Below are 20,933 nucleotides of genomic sequence, written 5' to 3' on the forward strand. Positions count from 1 at the left end.
ATTACTGAAGACACTCAATGACATCTCCAACTTTCCCTCTGGGGCAACCAACCACCACAAGCTTTTTGATGCTGAAAAATATTTCTGCTAGATTAGAACATTTTACTTTGAACAGTTCAGAGTGGTTCAAATACAGTTCCTTTAAAAAAAAAATCATACAGTTCCCATATAGGCAACTTTCAGAGTTAAATTATTTCTTCTTCAGGCAGAATAGCATACAATTGCTTCATATGCATGTCTCGAATTTTTAGGCATTAATGCTGCATCCCAGAGTTTAAGAGCAAATAGTACCGTTGTTTGTAATTAATTCTTTTTCTTCAATATCTAATGTATAACTACATCACATTACAACTGTAAGGGGACGTAGGAGGAGCATCCTTGAGGAGTGGAAAGCATTGTGAATACACTTGAGCACCCCCTGGGCAACGACAGACAGCTGGCCAATCCTTCACTCCCAGAGGTGTTGCACTGTAAACTTGCTCATGAGCAAAATGACCAACAGTCCCTGTGGAACCACAAATGACAATGATTTCTAACATTTTAATTTGTTTTAATCTTTAACGATAATTCATATACAGCCACAATTTTTAATTGTGCAATGTTCTGATACAAAGCAAGCAAGAAAGGCATTACAATTGTTATCAACAAGGGATAATTTTACTCTTTCTGTAGTAGAGCAATAATTTTAGCTACCTTTATTTACTTTCAGCCTTACTAAACAGTGGAGAAGGACTATTACGCAGTTGAAATGCTGGTTCACACTGCGCCTTGTGCTATGTTACCTTGTGTTCTGTTGTAAGTGCGAAGATAGACATGGGAAACAAAAGACAACATTTCTGCAGACTCCTAACAATCAGACTTTTAAGAGATGCAGTCCAAAGTAATGATGTTCGCTGCTAGACGAAACAGGAAAGGAAAAGATACTTTTTATAATGGCAACTATGATGGCACCTAACTCCTTGTGGAGGTGTTTTAGAATGATTACTAGAATCTATTTGTTTTTTAAAAGTCATTTGATAAGCATGGCTAATTCCATATTACTGTTTTCAAGTTATAAGCATAAGTTCTTGTTAAATCTGTTTAAGTATAGCTTAAAGACAGGGATGGCACTTATGCAATAACTCAAGGTAAAAAACCATGTACTTTTGTACACTTGGGAAAGAACCTATCACATGCCCCCTCCTTTTTTTTAACAAAAGCAGAGACAGCGTGGTGTAGTTACACAAGGACTTGGGAGATCTTGACTGAAATCCTCATTGGTCATGGAAACTCACTCCTTAAATACGTCACATATCTTGACAATCCTTTCAGAGTGCTGTACATTGGATATGACTTGACAGCATGTAATAATTGTAAAAAAACAAAAACAAACCCCTCTAAATAAAATGGCCTATATCATTGTCAATGTGGAGAAACCAGTGTCACAAGTGCAGAATTGGAGGGAAATCCAATCATTCCAATTACGGTAGATTCATTTAATGAATGAAATCTGTTAAATGAAGACTTATGTAAGCCCTATTGACCCAACTGGTCTACTCTAGTCTAGAGCTGAACAACCTGATTTAGCTCTAATCTGACAACCTCTCTAAAACTGCTAGCTCACCCCAGTGTCTTCTCAGTTTCCAAACATTTACATCTAAAAAGTGGGATTGTTCTTTTAACATGCATTATTGTATGTTAAGATTTTAATATTTGCCTCCATGTACAGTTAGATGTAATTACGAAACAACATGTTTCCTCCTTCAGAACAATTTTGACACGTAGACGTTGTCCTCAGAAGGGTAGAGGAGCAGGTCTACATCTGTTCATAGGACTCCTACAAAAGTGGGCTGTATTAAGTTAAATTTCAGATTGATGTTCGTTTGAGTTGCAACTTCACATTACAAACAAAATTCACACTGCACTGCAAGGTTCTTTAGTTTTACATAAATAACATTATGCAGTCATAGATGAACTGATTGCAGACAACACTGATCCACAAATGACCTTTCTCCTGGTACTACTTGGCACAGTTATAAAAAAAAGTGGCAGAAAATACTATGTGTAAATATCACGTTATCAGTGTCTACAGCAACACATAAAACTACAGTTATACTGAACATAAATCTTAAAATAGTTTTTTTTCCTGAACAGCAATGTAATCCTCCACGAAACTGTATGAATATTTGTTCACACGGATCCAGACCTGAACTCTAAAATAAATTCAAATGACCAGTTAAAAATAAGTAACCTCTCCCTTTTACCTTTCTTACCCTCTCATTGATCACACCAAGAATCAGTAGGAATTTATAAATTTAACCACAGCAGTAGTTTTATACATTTTGCATTTCTGTTAGCTTCTGACTTCTGTGCTGTTACAAGGACAAGAACCCTGCTGCACTAAGAAAACAGCTCCCTTTAAATAACTTACAAAGATGTTACAAAAGTCCCATTTATTTTCCCTACATGCATAACTGTACCTATCACTGGATTATGCGTGACTCCTAGTTTTTATCAATTATATGTGTGAAGTTATTTTATCTGAGAGATGGAACTCAACCAGTGATCAAATACGTACTGGGATGAGCTGTAGAAACGTAGAAAACCACAGTATAAATAGTAAAAGTAAATAAATGCTCTAGTAAAGCTGAACTGGAAGCAGATTTCCTATCTTGTGAACTCAAAATAGTTACAAAAATGATTGTACATGCTATGATTCTATGTGGCACATGCTATCCAAATTCCACATTGGACTTTATCAATTGTTTCCAAACCTGGTCAGTTCTGTTTGAGAGTGATCTTTCAAAACAATAAACAATTTTTGTAATCCACAACCAATATTGTCTTGGAATCTGGGCTGCACCTAAAGGTATCATTCAGCATAAATAATAAAGTGACAAGTTCCTGAACTTGCAACTTCTTTGTTATCATCTATCTGTATAATCCAAATAACATTTTTCCTTTTTAATTCCACAGGGCAATACTCAAATACTAAATTACTGTAACACTCAATCTAAAGCATCCAGTTCCCCTAGCCTTGCAGTTTCCAGTTACTGTATCTACTTTTGCAGCTTCCATGTTAAATTTTGTGTTGTCCTCCTCTTAATACACTGGTTTTTGTAACAGATCAAATTTTGAACATTTTTATAGGATCTATAATAAAGGAGCATTTTTTTCCTACCAATAAAAGTAAGTGTGGAAAGATAACTCTCTTCAGCATACGAAGCAGTTTCTATTTTAACGTTTTATATCTTTCTGCAGAAGTCATTTTCTCTTCATTCTTACGTTCTAACACTTTCCCATTCACACTTCATACACACGTATATCTCTGTTCCAAAACAAATCTAGACAAATAAAAAGAACTGAATATATGTTCCCTTATCTTTAGGTGTGCACAAATAACATTGGACTGAATTTGGACTTCTCCAACTTTCCTAAATAAATGTTTAATTCTATGATCTCGATCTCTCTCAGGCACACACACACACACAGACACACACACACAGAGACACACACACATGATAAAAGCTATGATGGAGCTTTTTGTGCTACACACAGATCAATGAATTGAAGTGATGTATGTAAACATACTGATGTCAAAATACTTCAGAAATTGCCAATTAACAATGAAAAGAACGCCAGGAATAAATTGTTCTGGAAAAGATCACATGCTGTGTAGGAATACAAACCACGCTCTAAAAGCTGAAGACTTCAGCATACATAATGAGTTACTGTTCATAGACGTTTTACCGTAGGACTTCCTGAGGGCCCCCCTATGCAATCCAAGACTTTCCTCTGAGGTTCAACTTTTACTAAAAGTTAGCTCAATGGAACTTTCTTTGTGTAAGTAATAACGCACTGAAGCTCACTTTTTCTTCTCTGTATCTCCAACAACAGAGGTTGTGTTTTCCCCCATTCTAAACATACAATATTCCAATTTTTCTCAATGTAGGGCCAGTTTACATACTACAAGTATAGCCAGGCTGAATGGCATCTTGTTTGGCCTCTACTTCCCATGTTAGGAATTAAATGGTAAATACAGATTTCCTTTAAATGATCACAAATCTGATACAGAGAAAGAACAATTTCTAAGGCTGCAGCAAGGTAATTGTTCTCCTCCTAAATAGGTATGCATTTGTGAAAGGAGCCACAGAAAGATTGAAAGACTACTTTTTAAAAACAGAGAAAGTGACAGGAGGCATTCGCCCCTTAGGATTAGTAAGAAACTGGATAGGGTGTATGGGCACTCCTAGTTAACAACAACAACAAAAATGAGGAAGCTATACTTTACCAGTGCAGAAGTTCATAAGTGTTGAGGAATTGCACACAGAAGCAAGGCAAGGCAAAGCGTCTTCCATTCTTGCCACCTACGTTATGAGAACTACGAACCACTTCTGTCTATGTTTCCTGCTGCCTTCCCAGAGTTTCAGAGCAATCCCCACTTCTCCAATTCAGACAACATACTTGGAATTCTAAGGAAATCCTGCCAGTCCAGATGGCTCACCGCAAAAGCACTTAAGCACAGTGCAAGTTAAGAAGTCCTTACAATAAGCTTTCCTTCTTCCGAACCCTGGAACTCTACTATAAAGAAGTGCTTCTGCCTTTGACTGTGTGCGAGAGTGAGGGAGGCAGAAGGAGGTGGGGGTCGGATGTGGGGGGAGGAATCTGAGACTGCTGTAGGGAGTGGCTAAATCCTAGACGTCATAACTACACTAATAAAGGCACTGACTAGCACAGACACTACACAGTACTGTAATCTGTCATACAGCAGAAACTCAGAATTAAAGAGCTTACCAACTGCTATAGATTTGCTTCTTTTCTTTGTGTCTGCAAAGAAACAAACCTATAAACAATTATGATATTTATAGGGTTTTTATTAACCGACGTGCTGAATCAACTAGAGTACCAATAGTTGCAAAATAATCCATTCTAAATGCTAGTCAGCTGAGAGAGAGATTTCAATTGGAGCACTCAATTTTAAAGTGTTACCTTTGTTCTTCACAGTTAATTAAATTAAATTATAACCACAATAACTGCATTGGAAAGGTTTCCACAAAACAAAAGACAGAAGTAATATCAAATCATTGTTCCTACAATATTCACAAAGAGTCCGCCCTTTTGCTTGCTATGCATTAAGGTACAGGAAATAAGGGAGCTCGTAATTTGCTTTACACAGGAATGTATTCTGACATAATCAAGGGATGGGAGTGTGTAATTAAAAAAAATAGGTAGAAGGAAAAATAGAAAAGGGAGGGAAAAGAAATGCAGAAAGAAACCAGCAGTACATCCTCTCTATGCATCTAGAACACCCAAATCTGGCACCTCATATATTGGAATGCAGCTCCCATGATCCCACAGCTAGGAAGGCCAATGGAAACAGTTTCAGGAAGACTACGCTAGAAAATAAAAGATTGCCATGTGCTTCCTTTAAAACATTGGGGAGAAACACATTGTCTCGGTCTAACTTAACTTATCTGGTTCTTGTTATTGTCAAATTGTTTTTCCACCACTTTTCATACCGTCTGATACCTTCATGTTTTGAGGATCATGGCATACAAGACATCTTGAGCACTGTGAAACACGGTCAGGGTCCAAACAAGACTGCACAAGAAAATGATAGATCTCCTACTGGAGCATTTTGAAATTATATACTCAGTCATTCAAAAAGGCATAATATCTCCAACTACGGGAAAATGTAGCTCTCAGAAGATTATCATTTCATTAAGTGTGTGAGAACTCACATTACAATTGCACTGCAGTCCATTTAATATGATCATGCTTTTGTCTGACTTGCAAAACTGAGCAGAGCCAAAGGAAAGCTAATGAATGCAACATGTGTTCACTCTTTTGGTAGCTGTGCCTAAAGCCAACTGGCAGAATGATCACAGCAAGATAAATGTCAAAACAAAGCAATCTGACCGTGTGGAGTGCTCCCCGCCCCCCAACATCTCTTTAATATGTTAGGAGTAATTTGCATCTCTTCAAGCACAGTCTTAAAAATACACGTCTTTTTTTTCTAACACAAAGGAAAGGACAAAGGAGGGGAAGAAAATCTGATCTGACATCTGTACATTCAATGCTTGTAAATTATTTACCTGTTGTAAAGAAAGATAAAATGATACATATGTCAGTGGCTAGTCGCCACAATAGCTAACCGGAACACCCAAGGTTTCAAATCAGTGTATCTCTAAATGCCAATGACTCAGCTGGGGGGTCAGGCAACAGAATGCACTTTTGTCTCATGTTTTCATGCTTCCTGGAAGTATCTGGTTGCCTGTTGTTTGGAAAAATCTTATATGAACCACATACTTATTTTTTAGTAAGCAAAGTAATAATAGGCAAAGCTAAAAACAATCAAACGTATGCTCAAAATCCTACAAGGTAGGCTTCAGCAGTAGGCGGACGGAGAATTCCCGAAAGTACCTGCTGGATTTTGAAGGGGCAGAGGAACTAGAGACCAAATTGCTAACATGTGATGGATTATTGAGAAAACCAGAGAGTTCCAGAAAAAATATATATTTCTGCTTTGTTGGCTACACAAAAGCCTTTGACTGTGTGGACCACAGCAAACTATGGCAAGCTCTTCAAGAAATGGGAGTGCCTGACCACTTTATCTATCTACTGAGAAAATATATATGTGGGACAAGAAGCAACAGTTAGAACTGGATATGGAACAACTGATTGGTTCAAAATTGGGAATGGAGTACGACAAGGCTGTATATTGTCACCCTGATTACTTAACTTATATGCAGAATACATCATGTGAAAGGCCGAACTGGATGAATCCCAAGCCGGAATTAAGATTGCCAGAAGAAATATCAACAGCCTCCGATATGCAGATGATACCATTCTGATGGCAGAATGTGAGGAGGAATTAAAGAACCTTGTAATGAGGGTGAAAGAGGAGAGCGCAAAAAACGGTCTAAAGCTCAACAATAAAAAAAAACTAAGATCATGGCCACTGGTCCGATCACCTCCTGGCAACTAGAAGGGGGAGATATGGAGTCAGTGACAGATTTTACTTTCCTGGGCTCCATGATTACTGCAGATGGTGACAGCAGCCATGAAATTAAAAGACGTCTGCTTCTGGGCAGGAAAGCTATGACAAACCTTGACAGCATCTTAAAAAGCATGCCGACAAAGATTCGCACAGTCAAATCTATGGTTTTTCCAGTAGCGATGTACGGAAGTGAGAGCCGGACCATAAAGAAGGCTGACCGCTGAAGAATTGATGCTTTTGAACTGTGGTACTGGAGGAGACTCTTGAGAATCCCCTGGACTGCAAGGAGATCAAACCTATCCATTCTGAAGGAAATCAACCCTGAGCGCTCACTGGAAGGACAGATCCTGAAGCTGAGGCTCCAATACTTTGGCCATCTCATGAGAAAGGAAGACTCCCTGGAAAAGACCCTGATGTTGGGAAAGTGTGAAGGCAAGAGGAGAAGGGGACAACAGTGGACGAAATGGTTGAACAGTGTCACTGAAGCTACCAACATGAATTTGACCCAACTCTGGGAGGCAGTGGAAGACAGGAGGAGCATGGTGTGCTCTGGTCCATGGGGTCACAAAGAGTAGGACACAACTCAATGACTCAACATCAACAACAAACTATCAGAGTACTAGTGGGCAACTATAGCCCTCCAGATGGTTCTGGCCTGCAATTTCCCATAACCCCTCATCTTTGGCTAATGCTTAGGGTGAAGGGAGCTTTAATTCAAATATAAATTACCAATGTAGCCAAGAACAACATAAGGACAAAAGTGACACAGTGTGACAATGAGTTGGAATAAAGGAACATCCCACTCAGTATTGTTCTCTAAGGTTCAAAAGATGTAAATCTCAAGACTTTCTGCTTGCAAGCTATGTGTTCCATCACTGACCTACAGTCATTCCCAAATTATCACAAGAAGTACTACTGATGAGAAAAGGAAGATTGGTTTTTCAATTGACAATAATCATACATTATTGAGGGAATGTAAACAAATGCCAAGTTGGCAACTCACCTGCAAACTATTAAGGATAGCCTTGCTGTCCTTCCTCCACATCAAGAAAAACTTACTGTCCATATTCCAAGTAAGTTTGCATCTTCATCTGTGGAAGCACAGGAGTGAGGGACCTTTACACTGAATGTGCATCAGGAAAGCTTTCCCTGTAGGCAAAGGCATTAGTTCCTTAATATTCGTTAGTTTGGTCACACATCTGAGTAACAGGAAATTAAAGAATTTGCAAGTAAAGAATGCGTATTTGGGCAAAGCTGCAAACTACCACCATGCTGTGGGAACCATAAAATGCATTTAGAATAGGAAGCTGCAAATGGAGGTTGCTGACCTCTGAGGAAATTCCTGAGGAATTTTCAAAATGGAGAGAGGTGAAAAGTGGTGTGCTCCAGGGATCTGTCCTGAGCTTTTCAGCCTGTTCAAAAATGACCTGGAGACAAGGATAAGGAGTTGAGGTGGCCAAGTTTCCAGATGACACAAAACTTTTTCTGGATGGTGAAGACCAGAAGGGATTGTAAAGAGCTCCAGAAGGAGCTCTCCAAACTGGGAGAATGTGCAGCAAAACGGCAAATGTGTTTCAATACAAGAAAATGTAAAGTAATGCACACTGGAACAAAAAAATCAAAAGTTTATCAGCTGATGGGTTCTGAGCTGTCCATGACCAATCAGGAAAGAGATCTTGGTGTGCTGGTGGAAAGTTCGATGAAAGTGTCAGCCCAGTGTGTGCCAGCAGTGAAGAAGGCCAATTCCATGCTAGGCATCATTAAAAAAGGAACTGAAAATGAAACAGCCAACATTATAAAGCCACTGTACGAAATGATGGTAAGGCCACACCTGGAGTATTGCTTACAGTTCTGGTTGATACAACTCAAAAAAGACATAGTGGAACTGGAAAAGGTGCAGAAGAGAGTGACTCAGATGACAACTGGGCTGTGGCACCTCCCTTATGAGGAAAGGCTACACTGTTTAGGGCTCTTTAGTTTAGAGAAAAGGCACCTGAGGGGGGACATGACTGAGATGTATAAAATTATGCAGGAGATGGATAAAGTGGATAGAGGGAAGCTTTTTTCCCTCTCACACAAAGCCAGAACCAGACATCCACTCAAATTGAGTGTTGGAAGAGTGAGAACAGACAAAAGAAAATATTTCTTGACCCAGCATGTTGTTAGTCTGTGGAACTCTCTGCCACAGGATGTGGTGATGGCATCTGGCTTAGATGCCTTTAAAAGGGGATTGGACAGATTTCTGGAGGAAAAGTCCATTGCAGGTTACAAGTCATGATGGGTATCTCCAGGCTTAAAAGAAAGGTACCTCCAAATACCAACTGCAGGGGATGGTATCAGGAGACAGGTATCTAGTTGTCTTGTGTGCTCCCAGAGGCATCTGGTGAGGCCACTGTGAGATACAGGAAGCTGGACTAGATGTGCCCTTGGTCTGATCCAGCAGGGCTCTTCTTATGTTCTTATGACTACCTCTAAAGTGCCGCTTAGGGACTGTAACGGACTAACTGAATGCCCTCACAGTAAGTGCTTTAAGATTTTTGAAAGCTAAACACAAGACCAGCAGGCACAAATTCACAAAAAGATGAGCACAGTGGAGAATGATGACTTTCAGGACATCAGTGTTGCTTGGTACCCACCTTATTATCGTTTATATGCCAACTTAAAATACTATTTAAAATATGAATTCTCAAGATACCTGAGAGGCTAACAGGATTTTCTAGGTGGCTAGGAAATATTTTAAACTCATCAAAGTGTGTTGATTTATTGTTTTATTTATTTTGCATCTTTTTGCATATTTTTATTCTGCTATTTACTGTAGCAGTTGCTGTACAGTGGTGCTTCGCAAGACAAATGCCTCGCAGGACAAAAAACTCGCAAGACAAATGGTTTTGGCAATGAGGTTGATGACTCGCAAGACAAATGTTTTCTGTTTTTTGTTCCTCCCTCATGTTTGCTGATTTTTAAATGTTTTTTTATGATGTTTAAAAAGTTTAAGTTTCTTGATTGACATTTTTTAAATCATCTGCACAATATGTATGGGTTTAAACAGCACTTAATAAACCCTTTGTAAACCAAATTTGACTTTGTTCTGGCTTTTTTGCCCATCGTCGTTTAGTCGTGTCTGACTCTTCGTGACCCCATAGGAACACATTAATTTTTGCCCATAGGAACACATTAATTAGATTCAATGCATTCCTATGGGAAAACGTGTTTCGCAAGACAACATTAACCATGGAACGAATTTAATTTGTCTTGCGAGGCACCACTGTATTTTAAATAAACTGGCTGAAATTCTGTTGAGTAACTCCATGTGTGTAAAGGCTGGTGATATCATCGGCCACAGAACTTAACCTTTAATTTAAAGTCTCCAATCCTCCCCACTTTAGGTTGGGAGGCTCCTTAGTGATCACTTTTGTCCTGAGGAAGACTTTGAGAGCCTAGGAATCAGGTTAAAGTAATGGCAGCTCAATTTGGGGGCATTACAAACACCCTCCTCCATATTGAGGTTTCCAAAGGCATCCTCAGGTTGAAAGGAATCCCCAGAGATTCAGATCCATTGGAACCTGAGCGAGGGAGATAGGAAGCTTTAAATTAAAGATTAACATCCATGACTGACCAGCCTTTGCAGGAACAGAGTAATTATATTCAAAATAAGGCATTAGGGAAGGGAAAACTGTGTATATGGCAGCCCTTTGTTTGATGCTGTGGGACAGGTAATTCAACTAAAAGCCACAGCCAGTGGAATGTGCAAAAATTAACTCCTACCTTGTGTTTGCATTTTGGGACTCACTTCTAAGAAAGAGACTTGGCAGTGACATCAGCCATGACTTATGAAACTTTCATATATATATTTTTCCTGCAGTATCCACAGTACACTGGTGGACATCTTGATGAAGATTAGATTGGATTGAAATGAATGTTTTCAATTTTTTAAGTGGTCTAATGAAGTTATCACTTACCCTTGTTTTTATGTACAGTACAGTGGTACCTTGACTTGCAAACTTAATCCGTACTGGAATTAAGTTTGCAGGTCAAAAAGCTCACAAGTCAAGTCAAACTTCCCCATTAGAATCCATTGAAAACCATTTAATCCGTATCTGCTGTTTTCCGTTCGTAGGTCAAGGCACTATTCGTAGGTATAGGCATTAGTTCCCATAGGAACTAATGCAAAGCCGGTTAATCTGTACTCTCCCACTAGGGGCAGATTTTTTTTAATTTTTTCTTCTTTTGACCTAAGGTTAACTTAGGTCAAAAAAAAAAGGGCAGGAAAGGGTTTTTTTTGTGGTTTGTAAGTCAAGGCTCCATTCGTAGGTCGAAGTGACTTTTTGCGAACGGAGCCCTTTGTAACTCTAATTGTTCGCAAGTAGGGGCAAACGCAAGTTGAGGTACCGCTGCATAAGGCCTACATGGCTTTCTTTGCTTTTTATAATGTTATTATAGCTTATATTGTGTTTACAATTGTACTGTTTAAAATTGTGATTGCCTAGGAAAAAAAACACTTTTAAATTGAAGTACAGTATACAAATCTCTTCCTCCATCTAAAAATCAATCAGTGTATGATTGAAGCCTACAGTGGACTCATTTCTGATACAACATAGTTTGGACTCTTGTGAGAAAGAGTTTTCAGAAGATATGCAACTGTTCCAGACAGGGTGAATAAAAATCAATCGGTTTTCTTTTTTAATCAACTTGATTTAAATCACAATGTAAACCATGACTTAAAATTTAAAAATAATTTTTATTTAAATAACATTCTGATATTTTAATTTAAGTTGTGGTTTAAATCCACCCTGATCCCAGAAATGATATACAGTGGGAGCCTATACACTACCTTTAACCAAAGTCTTGTGATATTTGGTACACATGGCTAGGCCTCAAGCAACATTTCATCAATATGTTCCAAACCAAACCTATTCAAACTGGAAGCATTAAGATTATGCTGAAAGCTGAAAGCTTGAAAGTAGAAATATCATTCATGAGCCAACATCCTGTTGCTTGGCATAGTAAATTGTACTAGAGAGGCCCACTGAATCAATGGGGATTTGGTAAGTCTAAGTTTCATTCATTCAGACGGATCTACTAACTGTGGTTTACTTTAGCACAATAAGTCATAGTTAAAGTGTGTTGTGTTTAGTCGTTTAGTCGTGTCCGACTCTTCGTGACCCCATGGACCAGAGCACGCCAGGCCCTCCTGTCTTCCACTGCCTCCCGGAGTTGTGTCAGGTTCATGTTGGTTGCTTCGCAGACACTGTCCAGCCATCTCATCCTCGGTCGTCCCCTTCTCCTCTTGCCATCACACTTTCCCAACATCAGGGTCTTTTCCAGGGAGTCTTTTCTTCTCATTAGATGGCCAAAGTACTGGAGCCTCAGCTTCAGGATCTGTCCTTCCAGTGAGCACTCAGGGTTGATTTCCTTTAGAACTGATAGGTTTGTTCTCCTTGCAGTCCAGGGGATTCTCAAGAGCCTCCTCCAGCACCACAATTCAAAGGCATCAATTCTTCGGCGGTCTGCTTTCTTTATGGTCCAGCTCTCACTTCCATACATCACGACAGGAAAAACCATAGCTTTGACTATTCGGACTTTTGTTGGCAAGGTGATGTCTCTGCTTTTCAAGATGCTGTCCAGATTTGTCATCGCTTTCCTCCCAAGAAGAAGGCGCCTTTTAATTTCAGGGCTGCTGTCTCCATCTGCAGTGATCATGGAGCCCAGGAAGATAAAATTTGACACTGCCTCCATATCTTCCCCTTCTATTTCCCAGGAGGTGATGGGACCAGTGGCCATGATCTTAGTTTTTTTGATGTTGAGTTTCAGACCGTTTTTTGCACTCTCCTCTTTCACTCTCATTACAAGGTTCTTTAATTCCTCCTCACTTTCTGCCATCAGAGTGGTATCATCTGCATATCGGAGGTATATCATCTGCATATCGGAGGTAAAGTAGTTAAAGTAGGCCCTTTTGAATCAATGGAACTTGTAGAAGAGTTGACTCACTGAAGCCCCACTAATTCACTAGATCTACTCTAGTTGCAGTTTACTATGCAGGATTTCAGCCAGTGCATCATTTTTTGATGTGGTTTCAAAAACAGTATCAAAAAGACACACTGGCTGAAATCAACAAATAAATATGACCAAAATACAGGAATTGATATAGTGAAATAGATCAATGACCAATGCCTTCTTCCTGGAGAATTAGCCTGCAAAGCTTGTACCTTTTATCAAACAATGCAGAGTTAATGAATCAAGTTTACTGAAGGTTAAGGTAAGCTGCTGTAAAATATTTTTAAGTCTCAGCAGTAAGTGGGGAATATTCTGAAATTACACCCAGTGGCAATTCCTTTTGATAGCCCCAATTAGCTTCTGCTTTGGGGGGGGGGCTATTTGGCTGGATTATACAATGTATTTGCTGAACACTAGGCTCCTAAGCTGAGAACCCCATATCTATTTGAGCATGCATGTTCAGAAGAACCACTCACCAAATCCTTTCATGAAATCAGATTGTTGATTTACAATTGTCTGACAGGTTTTGGCAGGAAACGAGAGTTGGATCTTGCTCTTGATTTTCTCCTCCTCCCCATGACCTGCAAATGTAACTAATTTCTCTGGAGTAAGGTTGGTAAAGTATCTCTAAAATATCCTTCAGGGCAGTGTGGCAAAACAGAGCCAACGCAGCAGATGAATATAGCTATACTCACATCACCATCTTGATCAAGGATGTGTCTTTTAACTCTATTCAAAAGTTCTTTAAGAAATGGGAGTGCTTGACCACCTTATCTATCTCCTAGATAGATTCAATGGTCTTACTTCTGTGCAACCTGCTATGCTAAGCAACAGAACTTCAGCCAATGCTTGTAGTTTATCATAGCTCTGGAATTAAAGTAATGGCTTATAAATACACTTTCACTGTTTGACAAAAAGTAAAATTCACTTTCAAAATTACCTGATTTCCTATATATAATATCAGATGTCTGCAGAGGGACATGAAATAAGTTGATGAACCAAAACTGAGATTTTGAATGTCTAAGTATCCTATTCCTAAATTCCTGGTGAATTTATGGATGGCTTATATCTATATCTATCCTTTGTCCCTGCATGCACTTGATGGAACTGCCCTAAACTGCTATCTTTCTCCACAGACCCAATCATTAATCCAGCTCTTCCATTCTAAAGGGACGTGGTGGCGCTGCTGGCTAAACTGCAGAAGCCTGTGCTGCAGGGTCAGAAGACCAGCAGTTGTAAAATCGAATCAACGTGACGGAGTGAGCGCCCGTTGCTTGTCCCAGCTCCCGCCAAACTAGCAGTTCAAAAGCATGCAAATGCAAGTGCAATAGATAAATAGAGACCACCTCGGTGGGAAGGTAACAGCGTTCCCTGTCTAAGTCGTACTGGCCATGTGACCACGGAAGATTGTCTTCGAACAAAACACTAGCTCTATGGCTTGGAAACGGGGATGAGCACTGCCCCCCAGAGTCAAACACGACTGGACAAAAATTGTCAAGGGGAACCTTTATTTTTACCTTTACCTCCCATTTTAATTAGGTTTAGTGAACTGAAAGCAACTTGAGATTTGCCAACAATCTCTCGGCTCTAATGCTCTGGCAGTTTTAAGTACGAACAGTATATCTTTTATAGATATTGCAGAACACCACTCTTATCAATACAGATGAGCCTTTCTCGGTCACTCTCCCTTGAATGCAAATCCTCACTTCTTCCATCTTTAGAGGAAGGATAATAGACAAAGAGATGAAAGAGTGTACCTCTGGCTGGCAAAGCAGATGACAAATTTGTTGGTTTTCTCAGCAAACGTCTTCTATTGGCATGAATTATGTATTATGTGAAGAAAAAAAACACAATTTGTACAACTCTGCAGGTTATGTAAGCTGCCCAAAACCAGGATGACTTGTGTTTCATTGGAGAATTTTAAGTACCAGATGGGATGCTGGCAACTTTTATTCTTTTTTAAAAGATCTTTTAAAAAATAATTTTCAACATTTTAAAAAAATGAATAAAAATGGGTGCACCTGAATGGAAACAAAGACAAAAGAAATGAGGAAAAAAAGGAGGAGATAAAGAAAAATTGGAAAGAAAAGACACACACCCCTGAATTATAATTGGTAAGAAAAAGGGAGGGCTACGAGGTCAATCCTATCTGCTCACAAAGTTGGTTTCTTTCTGATAAATCCTCTAGTCATTCTGCGTTTGCACATTTCACTTCTGAAAACAAAAGTATACTAAAGACAAGTAGTGCAAATCACATAGAACTTGCAGGACGTGTAGTAGAATTGCTCTTTATCTTACTTTCAGCTAAAGGAATTTCGTAGGCCTTTAAAATTCCAGATCAACAAGAATGAGGTATTCAGCAAGTATTCTTTCCAGCCTTGTTCCTCAGAAACAGAACATCTGATGCCATTTTGGGCTATTTTACAACCATGTTTGACAGTCCAGATTTTGTCTTTTTAAAATGGGAAAAAGGTCTAAATTAAGACAATTAAACAGATGATGGTATATTTTGTTCTCCTATCCCCCAAACCCTTTTTCCCTTTTCCCTATTCCCCCCTTATTTTCTGTATTCTCCATCCCTGTTCTTAAATAAATACTTAGAAATGAAAAAAAAATTAAGACAATTAAACATCTTAAAAATATGGGGCAACTACAGAGAAGAAGCAAAGAATAACACAGGATGCATAGACCATAATGTTTCATCCCCCTCTTTGTAACACACCAGGTAAGGTATTTTGGTGAGACAAGGAGCTCCATCACTTAAAAGATAGACAGAATAATGAGCATTCTCAATTTTCAGAATAGAACACAGAGATAGATGTGGTACTCTATAAACAAATTCCAAATTCCATGGCTGAACTCCTGTTGGTTAGCATAAAAGGACAGGTTACTTACCTGTAAACATGGTTCTTCAAGTGGATTCTCCATGAATACACACTAATGGGTTAAGTCAGCACTTGTGCTGGCCTCTCGGAATCTTCTAGAGCTGCAAGAGAAAAGTAACAATGTTCAGGTTGCCCTGCACTGAGCATGCTCAGCCCGCCAACGGCTCAGTTCCCCATGTCCGCCATGTGAAGAGTTGGAAACCAGAACAATCCTCAGTGACGGACACGTGGGGAGGCCGGGCGGGACGTGTGTATTCATGGAGAATCCACTTGAAGAACCATGTTTACAGGTAAGTAACCTGTCCTTCTTCAACGTGGTTCTCCATGAATCCACACTAATGGGTGACTAGCAAGCACACTTACAGGATGGCGGGCCGTCACTGAAGCAGTGAAGTCAAAACAGCCCTTCCAAATTTGGTCTCTGCTTTAGCCCGAAGGTCCAACTTGTAGTGGGTAACAAAGGTAGAAGCATTGGACCAAGTAGCAGACCGACAAATCTCTTGGATGTCGATTCCCCTTAGCAGGGCCGTAGATGTAGCCATGGCCCTAGTGGAATGGGCTTTGAGACCTTCCGGCACAGGTTTCTGCAGCAGTTCATATGCCAGAGAAATGGTAGAGACTAGCCACCTGGAGAGGGAAGAGGAGGAAGCAGGAGAGCCTTTGCGGGGCCCATAAAAACAAAGAAACAGTCTGTGGGCCTTCCTGAAATCTTTAGTCCTGGTAACATAATAGGCCAGTGCTCTACGAACATCTAAAGCATGGAGCATGCGTTCGACTTCTGTAACTGCATCAGGAAAAAGGGTTGGTAAGATCAACGGCTGGTTAACGTGGAAGGTAGACACAACCTTAGGCAGAAAAGTCACATCAGGATGAAGGACAACCTTATCCTTAAAAAATTGCAAATAAGGAGGATCGGCACGTAGGGCAGCTAACTCACTAGCTCTCCTAGCCGAAGTAATGGCCACCAAAAACAGTGTCTTGAAGGACAAGAATTTCAAGTCACAGGAGGCCATGGGCTCGAAAGGATGCCTTGTAAGACAATGCAAGACAGTCTGCAGCGACCACTGTGGTATTGGTCTTTTGGCCGGAGGGCGCATGTTGTCAAGTCCCTTGAAAAAGGTCTTAAGGGTTGGGTGAGAGAACCATCTGGATGACTCTGAACCCGGAGGTTGAAAAGCCACGATAGCTGCAGTGTAGACCTTCAGCGTTGACTTAGACAGGCCCAAATCGAAAAGATGTCTGAGGTATAACAGCAGAGTCGATAAGGCCACAGGTGAGGAATGCAGCCGACGTTCCTCAGCAAATCTGAGAAAATTTCTCCACTTGTAGCTGTAAAGCAACTTGGTGGCAGGTTTCCGTGCCTTGTCGATGACCTCTGTCAATGATGGGAAATCCTCCACGCAGTCAAGTGGAGTGCATCGAGGTCTGGATGGAGAACATTCCCCCCGCTCTGAGTGAGTAAGGTGGGCTGCAATGGAAGAGTCACCCTGTCCACTGACGCTTGAGACAGAGTGGAGAACCACGGTCGACGTGGCCACCAAGGGGCAATTAGTATGGCTTCTGCCCTCGTCTGTAGTAGTCTGACTATGACCCTCTGAAGAAGTGGCAGAGGAGGAAACAGGTAGATGAGTCCTCTCTTCCATGGTACCATAAACGCGTCTCCGAGGGAGCCTTGTCCTCTGCCCGCGCGGGACGCATAGAGTGGACACTTCGTGTTGTATTGCGTGGCAAACATGTCCACCAGTGGATGTCCCCACCGTTGGCAAAGGGTGGTGAACACCCTCTGGTCCAGTTGCCACTCGTGGGATTGGAATGGGCGACGACTGAGTTCGTCCGCCAACTGGTTGTCTGATGTGGCCACATGGATAGCCACTGGAAAAATGTGCCTCAGGTAGCACCATTCCCAGAAATGTACTGTGAGAAACAGCAGAGACTTGGACCTCGTGCCCCCTTGCTTGTTCAGGTAGTACATCGTGGTGGTATTGTCCGTTACTACCTGTACAGCTGTGCCCCTGAGAAGAGGAAGAAACGCCCTGAAGGCCTTTATCACCGCTAGCATCTCTAGATGGTTGATATGCAGGGATGCTTCCTGCGGGGACCACAGAGCATGTATCTGGTGATGTAGACAATGGGCTCCCCATCCCATCGGGCTGGCGTCCGTTGTCACCTGTATGGTGAGTTGTAGAGGACGAAAGGGTCTTCCGATTAGTAGATGTGGAGGAAAGAGCCACCACTGTAACTGCCTTGCAAGTTCTGGAGTGACCCTGAGGCGCTTGTGATGACTGTCTGTCACAGGGTTGAACAGGGCCATCAGCCAAGATTGTAGAGAGCGCATTTTGAGCCTCGCATGAGGCAAGGTGGCCGTTGTTGAGGCCATGAGGCCTAGCAGGTGTTGTGCTAGCTTTGCAGATACTATCCTCCTTGGCTTGAACTTCAGAACTGCTTTTCTTATTTTGTGGACACGTTCTGGAAGTGTGAACAGGCGGGCTTGCACGGCATCCAGCCTGGCCCCTATGTAGTCCATCACTTGAGAGGGTCATAAATGAGACTTCTCGTAGTTGATGGATAGGCCTAAGGCCTGTAGGGTCTGCAGAACTTGATGAGTGTCCTGGTAGGCTTGGTGTTTGGACTTTGACACGATCAGCCAATCGTCGATATATGGGTAAATTTGGATCCCCTGGAGACGTAGATAAGCTGCCACTGGGGCCATACACTTGGTAAAGGTCCGTGGGGCGGTGGAGAGGCCGAATGGCAGGGCTACAAATTGGTATATGGTGTCCTGGAAGATCAGTCGAAGGTACTTTCTGTAAGCCTCGTGGATTGTTACATGAAAGTAAGCATCCTTCAGATCCACCACTACAAACCAATCTCCTTTCTTGAGCAGGTGGACGATCCCTTCCAGGGTAACCATCCTGAACTTCCGAGGATTGAGGTAGGTGTTGAGATCTCTCAAATCCAGTATGGGTCGAAGACCCCCGTCCTTCTTTGGAACAGCAAAGTACCGGGAGTAGAACCCGTTCAGAATGTCCCTGTAAGGTACCTTCTGGATGGCTTGCTTCTGTAATAGAGTGAGAATCTCTTCCTCTAGGATGGGATCGAAGGATGTATGCCTGACCCATCCTAGAGGAGGCAATTCTATAAACTCCAGGCGGTAGCCGGAGCTGATAATGTTCAAGACCCAGGTGTCTCGAGTGATCTTGCACCAGTTCTGAAGGAAAGGAGAGAGGCGAGTCAGAGGGTGGTGGATTCGGATGCTGACTGGGAAGTCAAAGGTATTGTTTGAACTTCCGGCCAGAAGGCTTGAATGACTGGCGTTTGCTGTGTGTCTTGAAGCTAGAGGCGGAGGAAGAAGCCTGAGAAGATCTTGCAGGGGGTTGTGGCCTGAACTGGCGATAAGTGGAGGTTGTGCCTTGCTGGTACGACTGTTGTTGAGGCCTGGAGCGCCAGTGAGGTTTTGAAGGCCTCGGCTGTTGCTGTATGGCATAAGATTTTGCCGTTTTCTTACTCTCGTGGAGGGACTTCAGGTTTTCATCCGTTTTTTCGCTGAAAAGACCAGTAGCATCAAAGGCTAAGTTCTTAATCCTGACTTTGATGTCATCCAAGATGTTGGCAGACCTTAACCAGGCGTGCCGCCGCAAGGTAATGATAGATGCCAGATTTCTAGCATTGGCATCTGCCACATGCCGTGAAGCCAGACGTTGATGCTTAGAGACAGTCTGTGCCTCAGCATAAGCATCGAGGCATACTTGCCTGATGTCTTCTGGTGCCACTTGGAGCGCTGGGAGTACTCTCGCCCAAAGTTGTTTTTGATAGGCCCCCATGGCCACCAAGTAGTTGAGGGCTCTGAGGGCAAAGGTGGTCATTGAGTAGAGCCGCCTTCCAAGCACCTCGAGGTCTCTTCCTTCTTTGTTAGTTGGAGTCGGGTGACCTTTGGTGGGCAAACGTCCCGCACTAGATTCCACCACAAGAGAATTAGGGGCTGGGTGTTTCAGAAGGCACTCTGTTTTCGGGCCATGGACCCGATACATGTTCTCAGTCCTCCTGGAAAAGGTGGGAGAATCAGCTGGATGGTCCCAATAACCAGTGATGAGATCCATGAGTTCTGGCACATAAGACAGGCTGACTGGACGAGACCTGTCCTTGTGAATGTCCCCAAAGATGAGGTCATCCTCACGAGAAGGAGATTTTTCCACCTCCATCCTCAAGGTAGCAGCCATTCTCGCGACCATCTGAGGATACGATGAAAAATCCTCCGATGGAGATGACGGATGGATATCAGCCGCATCAGACCCCAAAGGTTCAGCAGGCACCGGTGTCTCCAAGGAGGCGTCTGATGTACCTTCGTCCTCGTGTTCAGAAGAGGAAACCGAGTCAGGTTCCTCCTCCTCCTCCAAAAGCCGAGGGGCGACAGGCTGTGGTATGCCCTCTGTAGGCTTGGGAGGTTTAGTGGGTAACGGTCTACTCGGGTTCGGTAAAGGCGCCGCGGGCTTGTCAGCAGGTGTCGGTGTCGGGACACTGGGCTTGGTAGACCGACCCTCCGCCGGAGTAGCGCGGTCCTCGATATCTGGGCGAAGGTGCTTTCGACGTCGACCCTTTTTTGGAGGCGGCGTGGTGGAAGTAGACGAAGAGGAAGAGTAGGTCCTCTTCCGTCGATGCCGTCTATCCCTCGACGTGGAAGAGGAATCAGACGTATAGTCCCTTTTATGTCGATGACGGCGGCGAGACCTCCGTCTCTCATGGCTGTCATCGGAGTCCGATGAAGAGTACTCTCGACGTCGATGCTTCCGACGTCTATCACCATCCGTAGTACGCTTTCGCTTGCGATGGCGCTTAGGCTTCTTAGGGATGGTGTCCTCCTCGGTCTCGAGCGTTGGGCGTCGAGGAGGGGCCGGTACATTCGGGTCTCCCGGTCTCCTCGGAGAGGGTGTCGGAGACTTAGTAGCCGGCGATCCCGGTGTAGACGACCGGGATCGAGACGCCTGCCCAGGTAGAATTGGGCTCCGAGGCGCATCGGTCAAGCCAGAGATGATTTTGTCAATCTGGCTTGCCGTGGGAGACCTCTCGACGACGACCAA

At 42.2% G+C, this 20,933-nt stretch overlaps 1 protein-coding gene across 4 annotated transcripts in view; it reads right to left on the reverse strand.

Moving 5' to 3' along the window:
• EML4 (EMAP like 4) overlaps positions 1–20,933 on the reverse strand; it is a 217,329-nt gene that overhangs the window by 130,303 nt on the left and 66,093 nt on the right. For 2 of the 4 annotated variants that reach the window (XM_020803725.3, XM_020803723.3), the window contains exon 1: positions 4,271–6,919. The exons of the other annotated variants lie outside the window; for them this stretch is intronic. In XM_020803725.3, the coding sequence (XP_020659384.3) occupies positions 4,271–4,337 (67 nt within the window). In that variant the 5' untranslated portion in view covers positions 4,338–6,919. Of the gene's footprint in view, positions 1–4,270; positions 6,920–20,933 lie in introns of those variants that run through there. 4 annotated transcript variants of the gene reach the window in all.

This window comes from Pogona vitticeps, chromosome 1 (genome assembly GCF_051106095.1).
Source record: "Pogona vitticeps strain Pit_001003342236 chromosome 1, PviZW2.1, whole genome shotgun sequence".
NCBI classification, from domain to species: domain Eukaryota; kingdom Metazoa; phylum Chordata; class Lepidosauria; order Squamata; family Agamidae; genus Pogona; species Pogona vitticeps.